The 25,902-nt window shown below is 37.6% G+C and overlaps 1 protein-coding gene across 1 annotated transcript; it reads left to right on the forward strand.

Annotated features, from left to right (window-relative positions):
• Positions 1 to 274: 274 nt before the first annotated feature.
• LOC128048176 (olfactory receptor 9K2-like) lies at positions 275 to 1,276 on the forward strand. The gene has a single exon (XM_052640585.1). The coding sequence runs from the start codon at positions 305 to 307 to the stop codon at positions 1,274 to 1,276; it is 972 nt and encodes a 323-aa protein (XP_052496545.1). The 5' UTR covers positions 275 to 304.
• Positions 1,277 to 25,902: the final 24,626 nt, after the last annotated feature.

Consider the following 25,902-nt stretch of genomic DNA (forward strand, 5'->3'; position numbering starts at 1 on the left):
AAGAGTAGAAATTTCGAATGTAATTGTAGGCAACAAAATATACTAATTTCTTGCAGAAATCCATGCCACATATGATTTAATAAAATAACCAAACATCTTTCACTGCTTAATAAAATAACAGTTTAAGAAGCCTAATGACATCTACTTCAAATTCTTGCATCTTCCTGACATTAAAATTTATTTGTATGCAATATCTCATTAAAATGTAAATAATTTAATTCTATATCTTGAGAGTCTTAATAGCACTAGAATCAAAGCCACACTATCATTTATTTTGCTTTGTGCCTATCAGTAGATTTCTGCCATGGGTGACAGGGAAACAAGCAACCACTCAGAAGTGACTGACTTCATTCTTGTCGGCTTCAGGGTCCGCGCAGAGCTCCACATTCTCCTCTTCCTGCTTTTTCTGCTTGTCTATGCCATGATCCTTCTAGGGAACCTTGGCATGATGGTCATTATTATGACTGACCCCCAGCTGAACACACCAATGTATTTCTTCCTAGGCAACCTCTCCTTCGTTGATCTCTTCTATTCTTCTGTTATTGCACCCAAGGCTATGATGAACTTCTGGTCTGAGAGCAAGTCCATCTCCTATGCAGGCTGTGTGACCCAGCTCTTTCTCTTCGCCCTCTTCATTGTGACCGAGGGCTTTCTCCTGGCAGCCATGGCTTATGACCGCTTCATTGCCATCTGCAACCCACTCCTCTACTCTGTCCAGATGTCAACACGTCTCTGTGTTCAGTTGGTGGCTGCTTCCTATTTTTGTGGCTGTGTCAGCTCAGTTATTGAGACCAGCATGACATTTACTTTATCCTTTTGTGCTTCTCGGGCCATAGACCACTTTTACTGTGATTACCGTCCACTTCAGAGGATTTCTTGTTCTGATCTGTACATTCCTAATATGGTATCCTTTTTCTTATGCAGCATTATCATTTTGCCTACCATAATTGTCATTATTGTGTCTTACATATATATTGTATCCACAGTTCTAAAAATACGCTCCACTGAGGGGCGAAAGAAAGTCTTCTCCACTTGCAGCTCTCACCTAGGAGTCGTGAGTGTACTGTATGGTGCCATCATTTTTATGTATTTCATCCCTGACAGATTTCCTGAGCTGAGTAAAGTGGCCTCCTTGTGTTACACCCTGGTCACTCCCATGTTGAATCCTTTGATTTACTCTCTGAGAAACAAAGATGTCAAAGAAGCTCTGAGGAAGATCCTAGGGAATAAACTAAGTTTATTTAATTCTATATTAACTGAAAATAGACTTAAGTAAATGTAATATAACTGAAAGCACTAAGTTTTATAAACAACCTGGGGAAGGGCTGATTCAAAAAAAAAAGTATCCATTAATCTTAGAGACTATTTGTTTGAATCCTATATACTTACTGTCAAAGAATACATTTGTACTATGTTCTGTCTGGCTGTTGATTTTGGAATGAGATGACTTTCTCTGTACTTCATTTCATGTTCATCTTCATTTTGGATAATGATCGTGATTGCCTTGTAGTTTGTTTTTAGGATGTACATATTCCAATTTTACTCCAAACTCTGAGATTGTTGTTTGGGGTATATTGTTTATCTTCCCATCACTTCATGGGAAATAGATAGGGAAACAGTGGAAACAGTGTCAGACTTTATTTTGGGGGGCTCCAAAATCACTGCAGATGGTGACTGCAGCCATGAAATTAAAAGACGCTTACTCCTTGGAAGGAAAGCTATGATCAACCTAGATAGTATATTCAAAAGCAGAGACATTACTTTGCCGACTAAGGTCCGTCTAGTTAAGGCTATGGTTTTTCCAGTAGTCATGTATGGATGTGAGAGTTGGACTGTGAAGAAGGCTGAGCGCCAAAGAATTGATGCTTTTGAAGTGTGGTGTTGGAAAAGACTCTTGAGAGTCCCTTGGACTGCAAGGAGATCCAACCAGTCCATTCTGAAGGAGATCAGCCCTGGGATTTCTTTGGAAGGAATGATGCTAAAGCTGAAACTCCAGTACTTTGGCCACCTCATGCAAAGAATTGACTCATTAGAAAAGACTCTGATGCCGGGAGGGATTGGGGGCAGGAGGAGAAGGGGATGACAGAGGATGAGATGGCTGGATGGCATCACTGACTCGATGGACATGAGTCTGAGTGAACTCCAGGATTTGGTGATGGGCAGGGAGGCCTGGCATGCTGCAATTCATGGGGTTGCAAAGAGTCGGACACAACTGAGCAACTGAACTGAACTGAACTGAGACTGTTGTTTGGGGTGTGTTGTTTATCTTGAGTCAGTCACATATGTTATGTGGATATATGTTTACTTGGTAGAGGTAATACAATCTGATGTATTAAGCAAAACAGAAAAAAATATTAGATTTACTGAAGAAATCTTTGTGAATGTCTAGTGAGAGGATCAGATAGTCTGTAGGACATAGAGTCTGAAGTGTGCAATGTAAGTAGCACTTAATGGGGAAGGGAATGGCAACCCACTCCAGTATTCTTGCCTGGAGAATTCCATGGACAGAGCAGCCTGGCAGGCTACAGTCCATAGGGTCACAAAGAGTCAGACATGACTGAGTGATTAACAGGTGCCAAATAGCTAAATGAATGGCACATTTATTTCATGGTTTCTCTGAGTTAAATCATTATTATTTCTCCCTTCATTTGAATATTTACTAAGCTGATAAATTATTTTTGGAAATTCTCCTTTTTCACAAGAAAACTAATAAAAATAAACAAGTAAAGATAATTCACATTTTGCTATATATGCCTTAGGGAGAATTCATTCATCAAATTAATATTTATTGAATTTTGATGTACTCTTTGCTTATAAAAATTCCTAGGTGTAAATAATTTCTGTAGTTGAGATCACACTAATTGAGGGAAAATATCTAAACAATAGTCATATGGTAAGCCCAGTGAATAAAGGCATATGTAGAAATTACAAAGAGAGAGCAGCTTCTACAGATGATGATATAAATGACTTTTTTCTGCAGGTAGCAGGGAGCACTGGGGATTTTTTAAAAAGATATATTGTGTTCTAATAGGCATTTTATAAAAATCACATTGGTAACTTGTGGTAGATTAATATTCATGGAAAAAGATAATCACAGAAAATGTGTGATTGTTCAAGTACGAGGTTATGGTGGCTTTAAGGGTGATAGTCTTACACAAGATGGTGAAAAGAGGGGATACCTTTAAAATTATAGGTAAACTAAACTGAACACTGATTAATGGTGGTAAAATAAGAAATAGGTGGAAGTGAATAATGACTTCTAATGTTTGAGCATCTCTGAGGAAATGCTGCCTCACAAAATGAGGAGGAAAATATGAGTAATAATAGTTAATCATTAAGAGTTAAGAAAATAATGTCAGGTCAGACTGAGCTTTCTAATTCTGGTTTTGCTTATGTGCTCCATAGTCAACTGTCTTTACTTTGCAGAAACTCCTATTTCTCAGTTTAATATAATGATGACACTAATATCTAACAGGCAAAGACTCTGTGCTTCAGATGTAGCTGAGGTGGAACTGAAAAGAATTAGGAGTTTCTTTCTTTGAAGGCTTGTTCCATTATAGGACTCAGAGTGTTGCATAAAAAATTCTATATTTTGCATGCAAAAGAATGCTAGTAAAATATGCCTAAATAAATTGAAGAGCACATCTATATAAAACATTCTTATGTCTTTAATCTCATCTTGTGACATCCCATTACATTTATAGTTATAGCTGATTATAGAGTCATAACTAGTAAATTTTATTAAATTGTAGAATTCATGGTATTGAATCCTCACTCAATTGCTGCTATACTAACAGCAATTATATTTAAAAATTTAGCCTCCTTTTGTTATTCTGTTTTTATATAATGAATATCTAAATAAATTGTTAATTAATAATGATAATGTTTTTATTATAATATATAATAAATACACATAAATAAATTTCCTATTTTCTTGAGTATCTTTCTATTTTTCAGGTGAAATTAAACCTTTTTAAAAAGAAGATATTTCTGAATCATTGCTCGAAAATGCAAGTTCTTGGATCTAAAAAAGATCTGCTCATTATTTTTTTTAAAAAACATGTTATTGAGGAAGAAGTTGTGTGAAATAAACTGTATGTATTTAAAGTGAACAACTCTGTGAGTTTTGGTGTCAATAAAAACACCACATCTTCAAGATACAGAACATTTCCTTCATTTCCAAAAGGTTGATTATGCCTCTTTTCAGGCCATGCTTCCCTCCAAACCCATTTCTAGATAATTTACCAGTGCTTTGGCTGGGTTATAATGGAGTCATACAGTATGTGCTCTTTTCTCTCAGGCTTCTTCATACTCTTCTTCAATTTACTCTGAGTAAATTGATTTTGAGATTTATTTTGTCATGTATAATATTCTAATTTCCATTACACATGTATACCAATTTTTATGCACTCTTAAATGCAGGCAATTGATGTTTGTTAAGCTTTTAGATATTGAGTATATACAGCTGATATAAGTGTTCATATGTGTTTGCCTAGTTTGTTTCCTTTATCTTTGCTGAATTTTGAGACTTGTGATTCTTAGATCTCATAATAATTATATATTTGACTTGAAGAGACTAACAGGGAAATATATAGAAATAAATAAAGAACAAACCCAACAAAATCTACTAAATCTCAGGAAGAATAGTGAGAATCTATGACATTCGAGCCAGGACCCACTCCCTCCCTGCCCTCTCTCATCCCAGCAGAGCTGAAAGTGCACTCAGGCAAGTACAGGCAGGAACATAGAGATCCCTCTGCTCCTGGATCCCAGTCAAAGGTTGCCATCTAAAAAAGATGGTACAGTCAATCCCCTTGATTGTAGTTGCTGCAAACATTACTTGTCCCCTCAAGCTCCATGTTGAAGAAAGTCTAATCAAGGCAAGAGTACCTAAAATGTCTGGTGATCTCTACCCAACCCCCATTCATGGGTAAAATCTCTACCCTAAGCATGCCAGGCCAGGAGTACTGGGCCCTAATTCCAGCTGCTCCAGTTCTCTCAGAGGATAAGAATTTTGTGCTCAGAACACCATAGGCTACTGGCACCCCTCAGAAACCTTCTCCTAAAGCAGGAGTGTCATTCTGAGCTAAATGGGCCACTATTCCTGCTCCAGTGCAGGTTTTACCTAGAACAAAAGATGTACCATGATAACAGAGGGCTCCACAGCTCTCTTCATGTGAACTGACTATCCGGAAAAATGTGTAGGAAATTCAAGCTTAAATGAACTCCAAAACTTAATAAATATTTGGTGATACACAATTAAAAGGAGACTGGTGGTTCTATAAGAGCAAAAAGCTAACTGTAGACCAACTAGATGTTTATCAGAAAGAACCAAGGAAGAAAGCAGCTAAAAAAGGTCCTTCTAGGGTTGGGTAAGCCTCAAGTTGTGGCCATGCCTCAGCCAATTAGGGGAGTACTCTGCTACCTGCCCCACTTACACAGAAGTAGTGCCCCCACCACAGATAGTTATCTCACAGAGTTCACACAAGGGATGCCCCTTGGCTCTGCTGACCTAGAGGCATGGCACTTCTAGACCTCACACATCGTCTACACAAGGCCATGCCTTCAAGACTGGGAGAGATAGCTGTTTCATCTGATGTATAGAAACAAACACAGAGAGTCAAGCAAAGCAAGGAGATAGAAGAGTATGTTTCAAATTATTGAACAGATAAAACCCCATTAAAAAGACTTTACCAAACAGAGATAAGTAATCTAGTTGATACAGAGATCAAAGTAATACTCATAAAGATACTGACAGACTTCAAGAGAAATAAAGGATGAACACAGTGAGAACTTCAATAAGAGACAAAAAGCATAAGAAAGTACCAAACAGTCTCAACATTCAAAAAACTAATGTCATGGCATCTGGTCCCATCACTTCATGGCAAATAGAAGGGGAAAAAGTGGAAATAGTGACAGATTTTCTTTTCTTAGGCTTCAAACTCACTGAGGATAGAGACTGCAGCCATGAAATTAAAAGATGCTTGTTCCTTTTAAAGGAAGGAAAGCTATGACCAACCTAGACAACATATTAAAAAGCAGAGACATCACTTTGCTGACAAAGGTCAGTATAGTCAGAGCTATATTTTTTCCTAAAGTCATACACAGATGTGGGAGTTGGATCATAAAAAAGGCTGAACACTGAAGAATTGATGCTTTCAAATTATGGTGCTGGAGAAGACTCTTGAGAGTCCCTTTGACTGCAAGAAGAGCAAATCAGTCAATCCTAAAGGAAATCAACCCTAAATATTCATTGGAAGAACTATTGCTGAAGCTCCAATACTTTGGCCACCTAATGCGAAGACCAGCTCGTTGGCAAAGACCAATGCTGGGAAAGATTGAAGGCAAAAGGAGAAGGGCAGCAGAGGATGAGATGGTTAGATAGCATCACCAACTCAATGAACATGAAATTGAGCAAACTCTGATAAATGGTGGAGGACAAGCAGACTGTTGTGGTACAGTCCATGGGGTCCAAAGAGTCTAACATGACTTAGCAACTGAACATCAAAAACAACCAAATAGTAGTCACAGAACTGAAGAATACAATAGCTGAACTGGAAAACAAAGGAGAGGGATTCAGTGACACACTAGATAATTGGAGAATCAAATCAGTAACCTGTGTTGATGAAAATTCAATTAACCAGTTAAAGAGAGAAAAGGAATTTTATTCAAACCCATTATAATCTGAGAGACAGACTCTCAGGGAGCTTTGAGAACTGTTCCACTTTGTAGAAGTTGAAAGCATAGTCAGGTACATCAAATACTGATATTTACATAAAGTTCACCAAAGATACAAAGTCCAGATAATCACGTATAGGGCAGAGAGCAAGTCACTGTGACCCCTGCAAAATTGGGAAGGAACACTAATCTTTTAAGAAGTTACATTGCTTGCTTCAGGAGAAAAGAAGAAGATGATCTTTATGGCAAAGTAGTCATTCCCATCTTTGAGGCCTTCTGGTTACTGTATAAGGCAGATCCTCCTCACTGCACATTAGGGAGAGAGGTAGGAGGCCAAATAGACACAGAGAGAGGGTTTTATGTTTAATTTTTTCTTGTCCTGCCTTTAAGTATGAATTTTATTTTATCACCTGGAATACAAGACAGAAATATATCATCCAAAAGAACAGCAAAATACAAAAAGGCAAACTAGAACTTAAAAAAGAAGTTTAAAAAATGAAGAGGACCTATGGAGCAACTTCGAGCAGAATAATCTACACATTCTAGAGATCTTAGATGGAAAACAATGAGAGAAAGACTAATATAATTATTTGAAGAAATAATGACTGAAAATTTTCATTACCTGGAGGGAGAAACAGATATCCAGGCACAGGAAGCACAGAGTTCCAAGTCAGATAAATGCAAAGGGATCCACACCAAACACATTATATTTAAAATGTTAAAAGCTTAATATAAATAAGGAATCTTAAAAGTGGCAAGATAAAAGCATCTTGTTATATACTAGTGATAGTGATAGTGTTAGTAACTCAGTCGTGTCTGACTCGTTCCAAACCCATGGACTGTAGCCTGCCAGGATCCTCTCTCCATGAAATTCCCCAGGCAAGAATACTGGAGTAGATTACCATTTCCTCCTGCAAGGGACCTTCCCGACCCAGAGATCAAACCTGTGTGTCTTGCGTCTCCTGCACTGGCAGGCAAGTTCTTTACCACTAGTCCCAAAGATGCTTGCTCCTTGGAAGAAAAGCAATGACAAACGTAGACAACATATTAGAAAGCAGAGACATTGCTTTGCCTACAAATGTCCATATAGTCAAAGCTGTGGTTTTTCCAGTAGTGATGTGTGGATGTGAGAGCTGGACCATAAAAAAGCACCGAAGAACTGATGTCTTCAAATTGTAGTGCTGGAGAAGACTCTTGAGAGTCCCTTGGACACCACGGAGATCAAACTGTCAATCCTAAAGGACATCAACCCTGAATATTCATTGGAAGGACTGATGCTAAAGCTGAAGCTCCAATACTTTGGCCACCTGACACAAAAAGCCAACTCATTGGGAAAGACACTGATACTGGGAAAGATTGAAGGCAGAAGGGGATGACAGAGGATGAGATGGTTGGATGGCATCACCAGCTCAATGAACATGAGTTTGAGCAAACGCCGGGAGATGGTAAAAGACAGGGAAAACTGGTGTGCTGTAGTCCATGGGGTCACAAGGAGTTGGACATGACTGAGCTACTGAACAACTACTTGGAAAGCCCTGATCAATATGTACACAACAGTTCTAAAAATTTTTCAGTAAAACTCTGAGAAGGTATCTCAAGAATAGACAAATTGAGATGTAATATAATTGGCAACATTTTATTGGAACATAAGTCCATTTTATGTTCATCCTTTTTTGAAAAAGAGCATGAGCTCTTACAGGACTTATTTTTGATGAGGGAAAGAACCAAAAGAGGGGAGGAAAAACAGGTATGACAATGCCAGGAACAGTTTTATCTCAGAAAGCAAGGAAGTTGGGGGCTTTGCACGTTTCTAGTTATTTTTAGCCAACTTCCCCGCCTTACTACCATATGATGGAGATGGAAGCCAGGTAACTAAGAAATACTTTGTTGTATTAACCATTTTTCTGGAAGTTCCATTCTATTACTCTGCCTTACATTTAGTCAAACTTGATAACAGCCACCAAATGGCACCAAACTGCAGCTGCATCAAGAGTTTGCTTCTGGAGCCAGAACCCTCCAGGTATCCTGAGCAGTTCTGTACACCCTTGCCTGAATCATATCATTGACTTCACAATAATGAGGCACTTACTTTTAGTGAAAAATATTTTGGAATTCCATGTGTCATGTTAAAGTAGAATCTTATAGCATTAGGAAATTGACTGATCAGTATATAAAAAGAACATAAAACATTATAACAAAGTTTATTATATTCCAGAAACACAAAGTTCATTTCATATAAGAAAATCAACTAAAGTAGCTCAACACACTCATAGAAAACAAGGAGGAAATCATAATATCAATTCAATAGAGGCATAAAAAGCACTTGGCTTCCCAGTGGCTCAGTGGTAAAGAATCTGCCTGCTAATGCAGGAGACAGGAGACACAGGTTTGATTCCTGGGTTGGGAAGATCCCCTGAAGGAAGAAATGGTAACCCATTCCAGTATTCCTGCCTGGAAAATCCCATGGACAGAAGAGCCTAGAAGGCTACAGTCCATATGGCTGCACAGAATCAGACGTCTTAGCAACTGAGCACACACAATGTACAGGAGGCAAAATTTTACTTCTGCATTTTAGTGGCTAGCTGATCCTGATAATTAAATTGACATGAGACAGATTAATAGAAGAAAAGCATACAAATTTATTTGATATGTCTAATATGACACTTAAAAAGCATGAAGACCCAAAGAAATAGCAAAACCTAAATGCTTTGTTGGAGAAGGAAATGGCAACCCACTCCGGTATTCATGCCTGAGAATCCCATGGACAGAGGAACCTGATGGGCTATGTTTATAATCCATAGGGTTGCAAAGAGTCAGACACAGGTGAAGTAATTTAGAAAGCACATATGAAAATACTTTGCTAAATGTATTAGCAAAGTTTAGCAAAATGAGTCAATTGTGGAAAAGTAACCTATGTGGGAAAGATAAAGGTAATTAAGAATTACTGTAACAAGGTCCCAGCCTCAATTTTCCATCCTTGATGATAAGAATGTCAGGAGGGTTTTGTCTTCTGTTTCCAGGAGGAAAAAGAGGAGACTCAGAGGCCTTCTTGCAGCTGCTCATTTTGTTAAAGTACCTTTCAGTTCAGTTCAGTCGCTCAGTCGTGTCCGACTCTTTCCGACCCCATGAATTGCAGCACGCCAGGCCTCCCTGTCCATCACCAACTCCCAGAATCCATAGATCAAAATAATCCTTATGATAACATGGCATGTTTTGTGTTGGTATATTCTGCGACCTTTAGTAAAATCAGGGAAATGTGAAGTAAGTGCGCAATGTGATATCACGACCCATGATTTTGTAAAAAAAATATTTAAATATGATTGCTGCCAGCTCTTGACAAAGTTGGGAATTGATCTGGCATTTTATATGCTGATGATGGGAATATAATTTGACAAAACTTGTTTGGAGATGACTGTCTTCTAAAGTTGAGAGATATCCTATGAATCAGTGTATTCAGTTGTATGTATAAATATCAACGGCTTACCATATTTTTAACAAAATATCTCTTGCATTCTGATTTTAATTTATGGTAATTAAGCTTCCTGATATGCATATGTTTGAGTCTCCATTGATCAGTTTTAAAACATCACATCTATAAAAAGCTATGTAAAATTATTTAAATGAAAGTTTTAATAATATATGCCAAATAAAAAATTTTAAATCAATTGTCATATTGCTATTAAATAAAGTAATTTCAGGCTTATGCCATTATAAATATGACAAAGAAATGCATTAATTTTTATAAAATATTTACCTAAATGAAATATTTTATATAATAAAGCAAAAGTTATTGCAATGGAGAAAATGGCCAAAAAATCTCAAGCAATACTTTAAAACATACAGTTTATGATAAATCAAGAAAGCAAATGTTAATAAGATGTGAATAAAATTATTAATATATTTTGGTTAACAAATACCTTTATAATGTGAAAACCTATAGAGGACAAAACTTTCCCCAAGCCACTGCCACATAATCTTTACCTCTAAAGGCTTTGGAGTCAGAAAGTTCTGTGTCCAGCCCTGGCCTTGGTTGTTACTGACAATGTGAAACTGAGCATATTACTTAATTCTTCTAATACATAATTTTTACTCCCATAAATTTATTCATATAAATTATACAATTTTGTTAAAACTTTATATGTACAACCATGCCATTAAATTTTTTTGAAATGTTTGTTTCAAATATTCCTTCTTTACCTGTTTCAATACCTGCTTTACCTGGTTTAATTTCTGCTTATATAGCAAAGTGAATCATCCATACATATACATATAACCCCCATTTGTGCATTTTCTTTCCACTGAAGTCACCACCAAGCATTGAATAGAGTTCCCTGTGCTATATTCTAATTCTCATTAGTTATCTATTTTATACACTGTAGTGTATATATGTCAATCCACATCTCCCAGTTCATCCCACCTCCTCTTCCCTCCTTGGTTTCTTTGCATTTGTTCTCTACGCCTGTGTTTCTATTTCTACTTTGCAAATAGGTTCATCTACACCATTTTTCTAGATTCTGCAAATATGCTTTAATATATGATACTTGTTTTTCTCTTCCTGACTTAACCTCACTCCATATGACAGTCTCTAGGTCCATCCACATCTCTGCAAATGGCACCATTTTGTTCCTTCAGAGCAGAGTAATTTTTCACTGGATATGGGTGTCACATCTTCTTTGTCCATTCATCTGTCCGTGGACATTTAGGTTTTTTCCATGTCCTGACTATTGTAAATAGTTATGCAATAAACAGTGTGGTACATGTATCCTTTGGAATTATGGTTTTCTCTGGGTGTGTGCTGAGAAGTGGGATTGCTGGCTCATTTGGTAGTTCTGTTTGTGGTTTTTTAAGGAACCTCCATACTATTCTCCATAGTGGCTGTATCAATTTACATTCTCAGCAACAGTGTAAGTGGGTTTCCTTTCCCCACATTCTCTCCTGAATTTATTGCTTATAGATGTTTAGATGATGGCCATTCTGACCAATGTGAGTTGATACCTCATTGCAGTTTTGATTTTCATTTCTCTAATAACTAGTGATACTGAGCATCTTTTCATGTGTTTGTTATCTATCTGTATGTCTTCTTTGGAGAAATATCTATTTAGGTTTTCTGCCCATTTATTGATTGGGTTGTTTGTTTTTATGATATCAAATTACATGAGCTGTTTGTATATTTTGGAGATCAGTCCCTTGTCAGTTGCTTCATTCTGAGGGTGGTCTTTTCATCTTGTTTATGGTTTTCATTGTTGTGCAAAATCTTTTAAGTTTAATTATGTCCCATTTATTTATTTTTGTTTGTATTTTCATTAGGAGGTGGCTCAAAAAAGATCTTGTTGTGATTTTTGTCAAAGAACGTTCTGCCCATGTTCCCCTCTGAGAATGTTATAGTGTCTGGACTTACATTTAGGTCTTTAATCCATATGAGTTTATTTTTGTGTATGGTATCAGGAAGTGTTCTAGTTTCATTCTTTTCACATGTAGCTGTCCAAGTTTCTCAGTACCACTATCAAAGATAGGGTGCCCATAGGTGTGTGTGTTTATCTCTGAGCTTTCTATCTTGTTCCATTGATCTATATTTCTGTTTTCATGCCAGTGCCATACTGTATTCATTATTGTAGCTTTGTAGTATAGTCTGAAGTTAGGAAGGTTGATTCCTTAGCTCTGTTTTTATTTCTCAAGGTTGCTTTATTTATTCAAGATCTTTGGTGGAAATGTAAATTGATACAGCCACTGTGGAGAACAGTATGGATATTCCTTAAGAAACTAGGAATAAAACTACCATATGACCCAACAATCCCACTATTGTGCACATACTCTGAGAAAACCATAATTGAAAAGGAACATGTACCCCAAAGTTCATTGCAACGCTATTCACAGTAGCCAGTACATGGAAGTAATCTATATGTCTATCCACAGATGAATGGACAAGGAAGCTGTGGTACATATATCCAATGGAATATTGCTCAGCCACAAAAAAGAGACGAAATTTGGTCATTTGTAGTCATGTGGACAGGAGAAGGCAATGGCACCCCACTCCAGTACTCTTGCCTGGAAAATCCCATGGACAGAGGAGCCTGGTAGGCTTTAGTCCATGGGGTCGCTAGGAGTCGGACACAGCTGAGCAACTTCACTTTCACTTTTTACCTTCATGCATTGGAGAAGGAAATGGCAACCCACTCCAGTGTTCTTGCCTGGAGAATCCCAGGGACGGGGGAGCCTGGTGGGCTGCTGTCTATGGTGTTGCACAGAGTTGGACATGACTGAAGCAACTTAGCAGCAGCAGCAGCAGCAGTCATGTGGATGAACCTAGAGACTATCACACAGAATGAAGTAAGTCAGAGAAAAACAAATATTATATATTAAATCATATGTATGGAATCTAGACAAACAGTGCTGATTAATCTATTTGTGGGGCAGGAATAAAGATGCAATGTAGACAGAGTATGAAAAGGAGAATGTGTGATGAATTGAGAGAGTAGCATTAAAATATATATACTACCATGTGCAAAATAACTAGTGGGAACATGCTATATAACACAGGGAGTTCAACTCAGTGCTCTGTGATGACCTAAATGGTTGAATGGGAGGGAGAGGGATATAGGCTCAAGAGGGAGGAGATATATGTATACTTATAGTTAATTCATGTTTTTGTAAAGAAGAAGCTATTAATAACAACACTGTAAAGCAATTATCCTCCAATTAAAAAGTGATTTTTTATTTTTAGAAAGGATTACTTTGGCTATTTGAGGTCTTTTGTGTTTCTATAACAATTATAAAAACTTTTGTTCTATTTCTGTGAAAAGTACAACTGGTAATTTGATAGGGAGTGCACTGAATCTGTAGATTGCTTTGGGTAGTACAGTCATTTTCACAACTTGGGGTCTCCCAATCTAAGAACATGGTGTATCTCTCCATCAGTTTGTGTCATCTTTGATTTCTTTCATCAATATCTTATAGTTTTCTGAGTATAGGTCTTTGCCTCCTTAGGCAGGTTTATCCGTAAGTATTTTATTCTTCTTGTTGCAATGGTAAATGAGATTATTTCCTTAATTTCTCTTTCTTTGTTAGTGTATAGGAATGCAAGAGATCTCTGTTATTAACTTTGTATCCTTTAACTTTGACAAGTGTGTTGCTGAGATTTAGTAGTTTTCTGATGGCATCTTTACTTTCTATGTATAATATCATGTGATCTGCAAACAGTGACAGGTTTACTTCTGCTTTTCCAACTTGGATTGCTTTTATTTCTTTTTCTTCTCTGATAGTCCTGGCTAGGATGTCCAAAACTGTGTTGAATAGGAGTGGTGATAGTGGATATCCTTTCTTGTTCCTGATCTTAGAACTGCTTTCACCATTTGAGAATGATGTTGGCTGTGGGTTTGTCATACATGGCCTTTATTACATTTTACATATCAATATATAATGTTGCCTTCACCATTAGCCTGATTTGAGAAATAAGAAGTACATGTGTACTTTATACAATACCTGATATATAGAGAAAGTATTTTTCAATATCAACTGAGAAAGTGCTAATGGAAACTTTTCAAATCTAATATTTAATTGAAAAATTATACGTTTTGAATGAAAGTTTATCAAGGAACTCATATAATAGAATACATGGTAGTTTTAGAAGTTCTTTGAGTCCTCAAATTATCCATTAGGAAGCTAATGAAAATTTTGTCACAATAGCAACTAATATATGAATGGTACTATGTTTACTGAAAAACATGTGGCTCTCAAATATAGAAACTCCATGACATTGTTAAATCTAGTAAAAAGAAAAAAAATGATGCCACAAGTCAGCAAAACAAAGAGAAATGTAGATTAAAAAATAAAAAAGATTAGTGGTTACCAAAGGTGAACAGGTTAGAGTGGAGGGATGCAGGATGAAATGGGTCAATTGTATGATGATGGATAGAAACTAAATATTTGGTGTGAGCATGTTCTAGTGTTTAGAAGTAGAAATAAAATGCTGTACACATGAAACATGTAATGTCACAAATCAATGTTGCCTACATAAAAAACAAAGTTAAAAATAGATGATGATGATAATGGTAATAATGATAATATTATTAACTGAAAACTTTCTTCTGCCAAAAGCTTGATTTGTGGTACTTTAGGTAATCTGCATAGTAATTTATAAAATCCTGTTGAGTGAAGTAGGGAAAGTAGTGATAGTGAAGTAGTGAAGTAGTGATAGTGTTCATTCAACCTTAAAAACCATTCAAGAATTTCTCAAAATCTGTGCTTAGTGGTGCAGGGCCTTAAAACTAGACTGTCTGATATCAGACGGAGCACTCTTACCCTGTTCTTATAAATGAGGGTTGCAAACAAATCAGTGATATACTACATGCAATTCTGCTAAAGTGCAAATAAGAATTATTTTTAGTGCAAAATAATTCTGAAGCTCACTGAAATAGTAAGTAATATTAGCTGAGAAGTCTTTAAAGAACATGTAGCCCAATTGGGCATTAAATCCTCCTGTATAATAAGCATGGTATATCAGCATAAAGGCACAAGCAAATAAATGGAAGAAAACAAACAAAACTTGACATATACATAATATGTATAAAATATACTATATGAACACAATAATATTTCATAAACTTCAATAAATTATTATTCATTAGAAACTTTAATGTAATTTGGGCCCTTTTGACTAATATTTTACCAGAAGACCAGTAATTTCTTGAATCTGCCTGACTGTGGATCCTATCATAAATTATCTGTAGGACTTATTTGCCCAAAGTAACAGTACCAAAGAATCACATTATTTTAATTGGTTGGAACTGAGTGTCAAATTCGGAGAAGGCAATGCACCCCACTCCAGTACTTTTGCCTGGAAAATTCCATGGATGGAGGAGCCTGGTGGGCTGCAGTCCATGGGGTCGCACAGAGTCGGACACGCTGCCGTCTATGGGGTTGCACAGAGTCGGACATGACTGAAGCGACTTAACAGCAACAGCAACAGAGTGTCAAATTGAACTAAAGCAATTGGGGAAGCCATGAGTTTTTGAAGTAATTCCCCTTCTGTTGCTGCTGCTAAGTCACATCAGTCATGTCCAACTCTGTGAGACCCCATAGACAGCAGCCTACCAGGATCCCCCGTCCCTGGGATTCTCCTGGCAAGAACACTGGAGTGGGTTGCCATTTCCTTCTCCAATGCATGAAAGTGAAAAGTGAAAGTGAAGTCGCTCAGTCCTGTCCGACTCAGCGACCCCATGGACTGCAGCCTACCAGGCTCCTCCATCCATGGGATTTTCCAGGCAAGAGTCCTGGAGTGGGGTGCCATTGCCTTCTACCTAAACTCAGTTATTATTGCTGTTGTTCAGTCACCCAGTCATGCCCAGCTCTTTGCAACCTCTTGGACTGCAGCACACCAGGGCTTCCCTGTCCGTTGCAAACAACCATTTTGAGGAGTTCATTCTACTGTGATGACATCAGCCTTGAAAGAGTCATTTTGTAAACTTTTTCTTTATCATCACTGGGGAGCTTGCCACCCATCAGCAGGTCAGCTCTATCCCCAAGCTCCATTGAGCTACACAAACAGCCACTAATTGACCTATCCCTAGTTTTCAGCAGGCCAGCACCAGTCTTTTTTCTTTCTTTCTTTCTTTTTTTATTAATTTAATTTATTTACTTATTTTACTTTACGATATTGTATTGGTTTTGCCATACATTGACTTGAATCCACCATGAATGTATATGTGTTCCCCATCCTGAACCCCTCTCCCACCTCCCTCCCCATCCCATCCCTCTGGGTCATCTCAGTGCACCAACCCCAAGCACTCTGTATCATGCATCAAACCTGGACTGGCAATTCATTTCACATATGATATTTTACATGTTTCAATGCCATTCTTCCATATCATCCCACCCTTGCCCTCTCCCACAGAGTCCAAAAGACTGTTCTATACATCTGTGTCTCTTTTGCTATCTTGCATACAGAGTTATCATTACCTTCTTTCTAAATTCCATATATATGCATTCGTATACTGTATTGGTGTTTTTCTTTCTGGCTTACTTCACTCTGTATAATAGGCTCCAGTTTCATCCACCTCATTAGAACTGATTCAAATGTATTCTTTTTAATGGCTGAGTAATATTCCCTTGTGTATATGTACCACAGCTTTCTTATCCATTCATCTGCTGATGGACATCTAGGTTGCTTCCATGTCCTGGCCAGCACCAGTCTTGACTCCCCTTGGGCTAAGTAGACAGCTGTATGGGGACCTGGCTCTGTCCTCCAGTGGGCCAGTAACAGCATTACCTAACACCCCTGGATGCACAGCAAATCATGATGATATTTGCCTTGTCCTCTGGTGGGCCCAAACCCAATGTATGAATCACAGTCTAATGGCCAACTCAGCTGGGGACCAGCACCACCTACCAGTATATCTACTATAGTCAGTCCTGCAATAACAGAATGGTGCATTCAGCCGATATAAGGGCATCACTGGAGTGAAGAACTCTGGTAACCAGAAGAGAGTATGTTCCCAGACCCCACTGGATGTTTCCTACACAAGATCACTCCTCAAAGATTGGAAAATATAACTGATGTACATAGAAAAATAGACTGGTTCCAAATCAGGAAAGGAAAACATCAAGGATGCATATTGTCACCCTAATTATTAAACTTATATGAAGCATACATGATGTGAAATGCTGGGCTGGATGAAGCACAAACTAGAATCAAGATTGCTGGGAGAAATATCAATAACCTCAGATATGCAGATGATACCACCCTTCCAGCAGAAAGTGAAGAACTGAAGAGCCTTTTGGTGAAAGTGAAAGACATTAAAAAAAAAAAAAAATGGGTTGAAATTCAACATTCAGAAAACTAAGCTCATGGTATCCAGTCCCATCACTTCAAGGCAAATAGATAGGGAAACAATAGAAACAATGACAGGCTTTATTTTGGGGGGGTTCCAAAATTACTGCAGATGGTGACTGTAGCCATGAAATTAAAAGACGCTTAACCCTAGGAAGAAAAGCTATGACCATAGATAGCATATTTGCTTGGGGCTGGTGCTCTGGGATGACCCAGAGCGATGATATGGGGAGGGTGGTGGGAGGGGGGTTCAGGGTTGAGAACTCATGTACACCTGTGGTGGATTCATGTCAATGTATGGCAAAACCAATACAGTATTGTAAAGTAAAAAAATAAAATAAAAAAGCAGAGACATTACTTTGTCAAAAAAGGTCCATCTAGTCAAAGCTATGGTTTTTCCAGTAGTCATGTATGGATGTGAGAGTTGGACTATAAGTAAAGCTGAGTGCGAAAGAATTGATGCTTTTGAACCATGGTGTTGGAGAAGACTCTTGAGAGTCCCTTGGACTGCAAAGAGATCCAACCAGTCAATCCTAAAGGAAATCAGTCCTGAATATTCATTGGAAGGACTGATGCTGAAGCTGAAACTCCAATAATTTGGCCACCTGATGGGAAGAGCTAACTCTTTTGAAAAGACCCTGATTCTGGGAAAGATTGAAGGTGAGAAGAGAAGGGGAGGACAGAGGATGAGATGATAGGATGGCATCACCAACTCAATGGACATGAGTTTGAGTAGGCTCCGGGAGTTGGTGATGGACAGGAAAGCCTGGCATGCTGCAGTCCATGGGGTCACAAAGAGTTAGATATGACTGAGTGACTGAAATGAACTGAATTGAATGAGATAGAGAAATATATTCCAGATGATGAAACAAGATAAAACCCTGGGGGAAAAAAAACCTAAATGAAGTTGACATAAGCAATCTACTTGATAAAGAGTTGAAGGTAATGATCTAAAGAAGCTCATTGAACTCAGAAGAAGAGTGGATGAACACATTATGAATTTCAGGAGATTTTTAAAATATAAATAAAAATCAAACAAGGCTGAAAAATCAAATAGGGCTGAAGAATACAGTAACTGAAATAAAAAACACCACCAGAAGGAATCAGCAAGTAGATTAGATCTAACAGAGGAATGGATTAGTGCTCTAAAAATAGGTCATTCATAATCACACAAAATGGACAGGAAAAAAAGAGGAAAATCTTTTTTGGAAAATTAAAAGAGTTTAAGGGACCTTTGGAATGACAACTCTCACATTATTGAGGTTCCAGAAGGAAAGAAAGGAGTGGAAAACTTATCGGAGGAAAAAAATGGCTGAAAAATTCCCTACCAGTGGAAGGTCCTACTCAGGTCTGAGAAGTACTGAGTTTCAAATAAGAAAAACTCATAGACCCACACCAAAGCACATTAAAATTAAAATGCCAACTATTAAAGATAATGAGAGACCCTTAAAAGTAACAAGACAAAAAAAAGTAATTATGTTCAAGGAAACTTGCATAAGAGTATTGTTAACTTCTTAGTAGAAAATAAGCATGCCAGAAAGGAGTACCATGGATAAAATATAATCAAAATGATAAAAGGAAAAACCTAGGACTAAGAATACTCAACCCAGAAATGTTACCGTTCAAATTTGAGGAAGAGATAGAGATTTCTTCAGATTTCTACAGAGAAAGAAAAGCTGCTATTAACAAATAACAATAAGTATATTCATACCATAATGGCTTTGAATAGACTAAATGCCCCAATCCAAGGAGATAAAGTGGATTAAAGTATACAAAAACAAGATCTTATATATTGCTGCCTACAAAAGACTCCCTGCAGATCTAAAGATAAATAGACTGAAAGTGTAGGGATGAAAAAAATTATTCCATGCAATTGGAAACAAACAAAAGTTGAGGTGACAATACTTACATCAGAAAAAGTAGACTGTAAAGCAGACACAATAACAAGACAAAAAAAGAACATTAAATAATTATAAAAATATCACTTGTAAAAGAAGATATCACGAACAATAAATTATATGTACCCAACAACAGAGCAACTAAATATATAAAGCAAATATTAACAAACATAAAGGGAGAAATGGACAATACCACAATAAGAGTAGGGGATGTTAACATCCTACATTAATCAAAAGACAGATCATCCAAAAAAATATCAATCAGAAAGCAGTGACCTTAAGTGGCAACTTACATGATATGAAATTTATATATATATACATCAGTTCAGTTCAGTTCAGTCACTCAGTTGTGTCCGACTCTTTCCGACCCCATGAATCGCAGCACGCCAGGCCTCCCTGTCCATCACCAACTCCCGGAGTTCACTCAACTCATGTCCATCAAGCCAGTGATGCCATCCAGCCATCTCATCCTCTGTCGTCCCCTTTCCTCCTGCCCCCAATCCCTCCCAGCATCAGAGTCTTTTCCAATGAGTCAACTATTCACATGAGATGGCCAAAGTATTGGAGTTTCAGCTTTAGCATCAGTCCTTCCAATGAACACCCAGGACTGATCTGTTTTAGAGTGGACTGGTTGGATCTCCTTGAAGTCCAAGGGACTCTCAAGAGTCTTCTCCAATACCACAGTTCAAAAGCATCAATTCTTTGGCTAACAGCTTTCTTCACAATCCAACTCTCACATCCATACATGACTACTGGTAAAACCATAGCCTTGACCAGACGTACCTTTGTTGGCAAAGTAATGTCTCTGCTTTTGAATATGCTATCTATGTTGGTCATAACTTTCCTTCCAAGGAGTAAGTGTCTTTTAATTTCATGGCTGCAGTCACCATCTGCAGTGATTTTGGAGCCCAAAAAAATAAAGTCTGATACTGTATCCACTGTTTCCCCATCTATTTCCCATGAAGTGATGGGACCAGATGCCGTGATCTTCATTTTCTGAATGTTGAGCTTTAAGCCAACTTTTTCACTCTCCTCTTTCACTTTCATCAAGAGGCTTTTTAGTTCCTCTTCACTTTCTGCCATAAGGGTGGTGTCATCTGCATATCTGAGGTTATTGATATTTCTCCCAGCAATCTTGATTCCAGCTTGTGCTTCTTCCAGCCCAGCGTTTCTCATGATGTACTCTGCATAGAAGTTAAATAAGCAGGGTGACAATATACAGCCTTGACATACTCCTTTTCCTATTTGGAACCAGTTTGTTGTTCCATGTCCAGTTCTAATAGTTGCTTCCTGACCTGCATATAGATTTCTCAAGAGGCAGGTTAGGTGGTCTGGTATTCCCATCTCTTTCAGAATTGTCTACAGTTGATTGTGATCCACACAGTCAAAGGCTTTGGCATAGTCAATAAAGCAGAAATAGATGTTTTTCTGGAACTCTCTTCCTTTTTCCATGATCCAGCAGATGTTGGCAATTTGTTCTCTGGTTCCTCTGCCTATTCTAAAACCAGCTTAAACATCTGGAAGTTCATGGTTCACATATTGCTGAAGCCTGGCTTGGAGAATTTTGAGCATTACTTTACTAGCATGTGAGATGAGTGCAATTGTGCAGTAGTTTGAGCATTCTTTGGCATTGCCTTTCTTTGGGATTGGAATGAAAACTGACCTTTTCCAGTCCTGTGGCCACTGCTGAGTTTTCCAAATGTGCTGGCATATTGAGTGCAGCACTTTCACAGCATCATCTTCCAGGATTTGAAATAACTCAACTGAAATGCCATCACCTCCACTAGCTTTGTTCGTAATGATGCTTTCTAAGGCCCATTTCACGTTCTAGGATGTCTGGCTCTAGGTGAGTGATCACACCATCATGATTATCTTGGTCATGAAGATCTTTTTTGTACAGTTCTTCTGTGTATTCCTGCCACCTCTTCTTAATATCTTCTGCTTCTGCTTTGGTGGAGGTGTTTTAATCACTAAGTTGTGTCTGATTCTCGTGACCCATGGACTTGTAGCCCACCAGGCTCGTCTGTCCATGGGATTTCCAAGCATGAATTCTCGAGTGGGTTACCATTTCCTTCTCAAGAGGATCTTCCTGACCCACATCCCCTGCATCGTAGGCAGATTCTTTACTGCTGAACCACCAGGGAAGCCCATGTATTTTATTTTCTTTTTTAAGTTTATTTTAATTGGAGGCTAATTACTTTACAATATTGTGGTGGTTTTTGCCATACATTCACATGAATCAGCCATGAGTGTACATGTTTTCCCCATCCTGACCTCCCTCCCACCTCCCTCCCTATCCCATCCCTCAGGGTCATCCCAGTGCACCAGCCCTGAGCACCCTGTCTCATTCATAGAACCTGGACTAGCAATCTGTTTCACATATGATAATATACATGTTTCAATACTATTCTCTCAAATCATCCCACCTTCACCTTCTCTCATAGAGTTCGAAAGTCTGTTCTTTACATCTGTGTCTCTTTTGCTGTCTTGCATATAGGGTCATCATTACCATCTTTCTGAATTCCATATATATGCATTAATATCATGTATTGGTTTTTCTTTTTCTTTATTTTAATATAGATTTATTTATTTTAATTGGAGGCTAATTACTTTACAATATTGTAGTGGTTTTGCCATACATTGACATGAATCTGCCACGGGTGCACATGTGTTCCCCATCCTGAACCCCCCTCCCACCTCCCTCTCTATCCCATCCCTCTGAGTCATCCCAGTGCACCAGCCCCAAGCACCCTGTATCATGCGTCAAGCCTGGATTGGTGATTCATTTCACATATGATAATATACATGTTTCAATGCCATTTTCCCAAATCGTCCCACCCTCGCCCTCTCCCACAGAGTCCAAAAAACTGTTCTATACATCTGTGTCTCTTTTGCTGTCTCGTATACAGGGTTATCATTACCATCTTTCTAAATTCCATATATATGCGTTAGTATACTATATTGGTGTTTTTCTTTCTGGCTTACTTCACTCTGTATAATAGGCTCCAGTTTCATCCACCTCATTAGAACTGATTCAAATGTATTCTTTTTAATGGCTGAGTAAGCAGAGACATTACTTTGCTGACTAAGGTCCATCTAGTCAAGGCTATGGTTTTTCCAGTAGTCATGTATGGATGTGAGAGTTGGACTGTGAAGAAGGCTGAGCACTGAAGAATTGATGTTTTTGAACTGTGGTTTTGGAGAAGACTCTTGAGAGTCCCTTGGACTGCAAGGAGATACAACCAGTCCATTCTGAAGGAAATCAGCCCTGGGATTTCTTTGGAAGGAATGATGCTAAAGCTGAAACTCCAATGCTTTGGCCACCTCATGCGAAGAGTTGACTCATTGGAAAAGACTCTGATGCTGGGAGAGATTGGGGGCAGGAGGAGAAGGGGACAACTGAGGATGAGATGGCTGGATGGCATCACTGACTCGATGGACGTGAGTCTGAGTGAACTCCAGGAGTTGGTGATGGACAGGGAGACCTGGCATGCTGCAATTCATGGGTTCACAGAGAGTCAGACATGACTGAGCAACTGAACTGAACTGAACTGAATAATCCATTGTGTATATGTCCACACCTTTCTTATTCATTTGTCTGCTGATGGACATCTAGGTTGCTTCCATGTCCTAGGGAAGCCCATGTATATATGTGTGTGAGTGATATATGTGTGTGTGTGATATTTGAACTTATATATGTTTAATATATATATTCACAGTTTATAGATATATAAATTCATACTGTTCTCAAGTGTACACAGAACATTCTTAAGGACAGATCACACACTAGACAAGAAAACAAGTCTCAATATATTTAAGAAGACTGCAGTCATATTAAGCATCTTTTCTGACTATAACAGCATGAGACTAGAAATCAGCTATGGGTTTCCCCAGTGGCTCAGTAGTAAAGAATCTGCCTGAAGTGAAGGAGATACAGGAGATGTGGGTTCAATCCCTGTGTCAGGAAGATCCCCTGGAGTAGGGCATGGCAACCCACTCCAGTATTCTTGCTGGGAAAAATGCCATAGACAGAGGGGTTTGGCAGGCTAAAGTACATAGAGTCACAAAGAGTCAGATACAACTAAAGTGACTGAGCATGCATGCATGCAGAAATCAGCTATAAGAAAAAAACTACAAAAACATGTGGAGATGATGCAATATGCTACTAAATAACCAATGAGTCAGTGCAGAAATCAAGAGGAAATAAAAAGTAATGAAAATGAGAATCAGTGATTCAAATTATGGGAAGCAGGCAAAGAAGTCCCAAGAGGGAAGTTTATAATGGTGCAATCCTACCTCTGGAAGAAAGAAAAATCTCAAAAAAAGCAATCTAATCTCACATCTAAAGGAACAGTAAAAAAAAAAAAAAAGGAAGAAGAAATATAAATTAAGACCACTACAAAGTGAGTAGTAAGAAAGAAATAATAAGCATTAGAACAGAAATAAATAAAATCAAGACTAACAAACAATAGAAAGACCAACAAAACAAAGATCAGTTATTTGAAAAGATAAACAAAATTGATGAAATTTTAGCTAGACTCATCAGGAAAAAAAGAGAGAGATAGCAAACTCAAATATATAAAATCAGAAGCAAGAGAAAAAATTACAAACCACAGAAATACAAAACATATTGTGCTCACTGCAAGTTGTGTCTGACTCTTTGTGATCCTTTGAACTGTAGTCTGTGAGACTCCTCTGTCTGTGGTATTCTCCAGGCAAGAATGCTGGAGTGGGTTGCCATGCCCTCCTTCAGGGGATCTTCCTGACCCAGGGATTGAACCCACATCTGCAGGCAGAATCTTTACCTGCTGAGTCATTGGGGAAGCCCACAAAGAATGATAAAACATTAATAAGAACAGTCATGCCAATAAAATGAACAAATTCCTAGAAATGTATAATCTCCTAAGACTGAATCAAGAAGAAATAGAAAAAATGAACAAACTTATTGTCAGTAAATTTAATCAGTAATAGCAACCTCCCAACAAACAGAAGTCCAGACCGGACAGCTTCACAGGTGAATAATATCAAACATTTCAAGGAGAGTTAACACCTATCCTCCTCAAACTATTCTAAAAACTGAAGAAGGAACAACTTTCACATTCATTCTGTGAGACCAACATCACCCTGATGACAAAACCAGACATGACACTACAACCAAAGATAAAGGTCACCATCACTGCTGAACAAGATGCAAAAATGCTCAACAATATATTAACAAAAAATTTTTTTCAACAGTGTGTTAAAAGTATCACACACCATCTTCAAGTGGGTTTTACCCCCAGGATGCAAGGATGAGTCAATATCACCAATTCAGTGTTATAGCCTCATGACTAATTGATGATAAGTTATATGATCATCTCACTAGAAGCACAAAAATCTTTTGACATGATTCAACATCCATTGTCACTGAAATGATCAACAATGAAGATCTAGATGGAACATATCTCAACATAATAAAGGCTATGTATATTTTACATATATATATAAATATATGTAAAACAACCTCCCAACCAACCTTATGCTTAACAATGAAAAGTTGAAGGTACTTCTTCTAAATTAGGAATAAGCAAGATGATCAGACAAGGAAAAGAAAAATAATCCAAATTGGAAAGAAAGAAAGAAACTGTCACTGTTGGCAAATGGTATGTTACTACTACACGCAGTCAATCCTAAAGTTGCCAAAAAAAAAAAAAACACTATTAGACTTAATGAATGAATTCAGTAAAGGTATCAGATATAAAGTTTATACAGAATTCTGTAGTGTTTCTATACACTAACCATGAACAAGAAAGATAATTTAAGAAAAATACAATTCATAATCGCATCAAAAATAATAAAGTATCTAGATTTAAATTTAAGGAGATAAGAGATCTGATCTTGGAAAAATATAAGACACTGATGGAAAAAATTGATGATAACACAAACAGAAAGATACACCATACTCATTTGGAAGAGTTAATATTGTTAAAATGACCATACTACACAAGGCAACCTACAGGTTCAATGCAATCCCTAATAAAATGCTAATTGTATATTTAAGAGAACTACAGAACTACAGCAGAACTATAGTTCTAAAATTTTTATGGAAACACATGAATAAAAGTTCCCAAATAGCCAAAACTATCTTGCAAGAAGGACGAAACTAGAAATATCATGAGCCTTTATTTCAAACTATACTACAAAGCTAATTAATATAGTACTGGCACAACAACAGACACATAGATCAATGGAACAGAATAGAGAGCCCATAAGTAAATCCAGGTTTCCTGTCAATTAATCTACAATAAAGTAGGTAAGAAAACACAATGGGGAAAAGGCAGGTTCTTCAATACATGGTGTTCAGAAACCTGCATAACTACATGCAAAAGAATCAAATTTTTTATTTTCTCATACCATATACAAAAATAAACTCAAATTGGATTTAAAACTTAAAATAGGATCTAAAACCATAAAACTCTTAGAAGAAACCATAGACAGTATGTTCTTTAACATCAGTCTTAG

Source organism: Budorcas taxicolor, chromosome 5 (genome assembly GCF_023091745.1).
Source record: "Budorcas taxicolor isolate Tak-1 chromosome 5, Takin1.1, whole genome shotgun sequence".
Taxonomy (NCBI): domain Eukaryota; kingdom Metazoa; phylum Chordata; class Mammalia; order Artiodactyla; family Bovidae; genus Budorcas; species Budorcas taxicolor.

Bases quoted from the DNA above. Each gene is read 5' to 3' on its own strand.
- LOC128048176 (XM_052640585.1), top strand. From the start codon at position 305: ATGGGTGACAGGGAAACAAGCAACCACTCAGAAGTGACTGACTTCATT.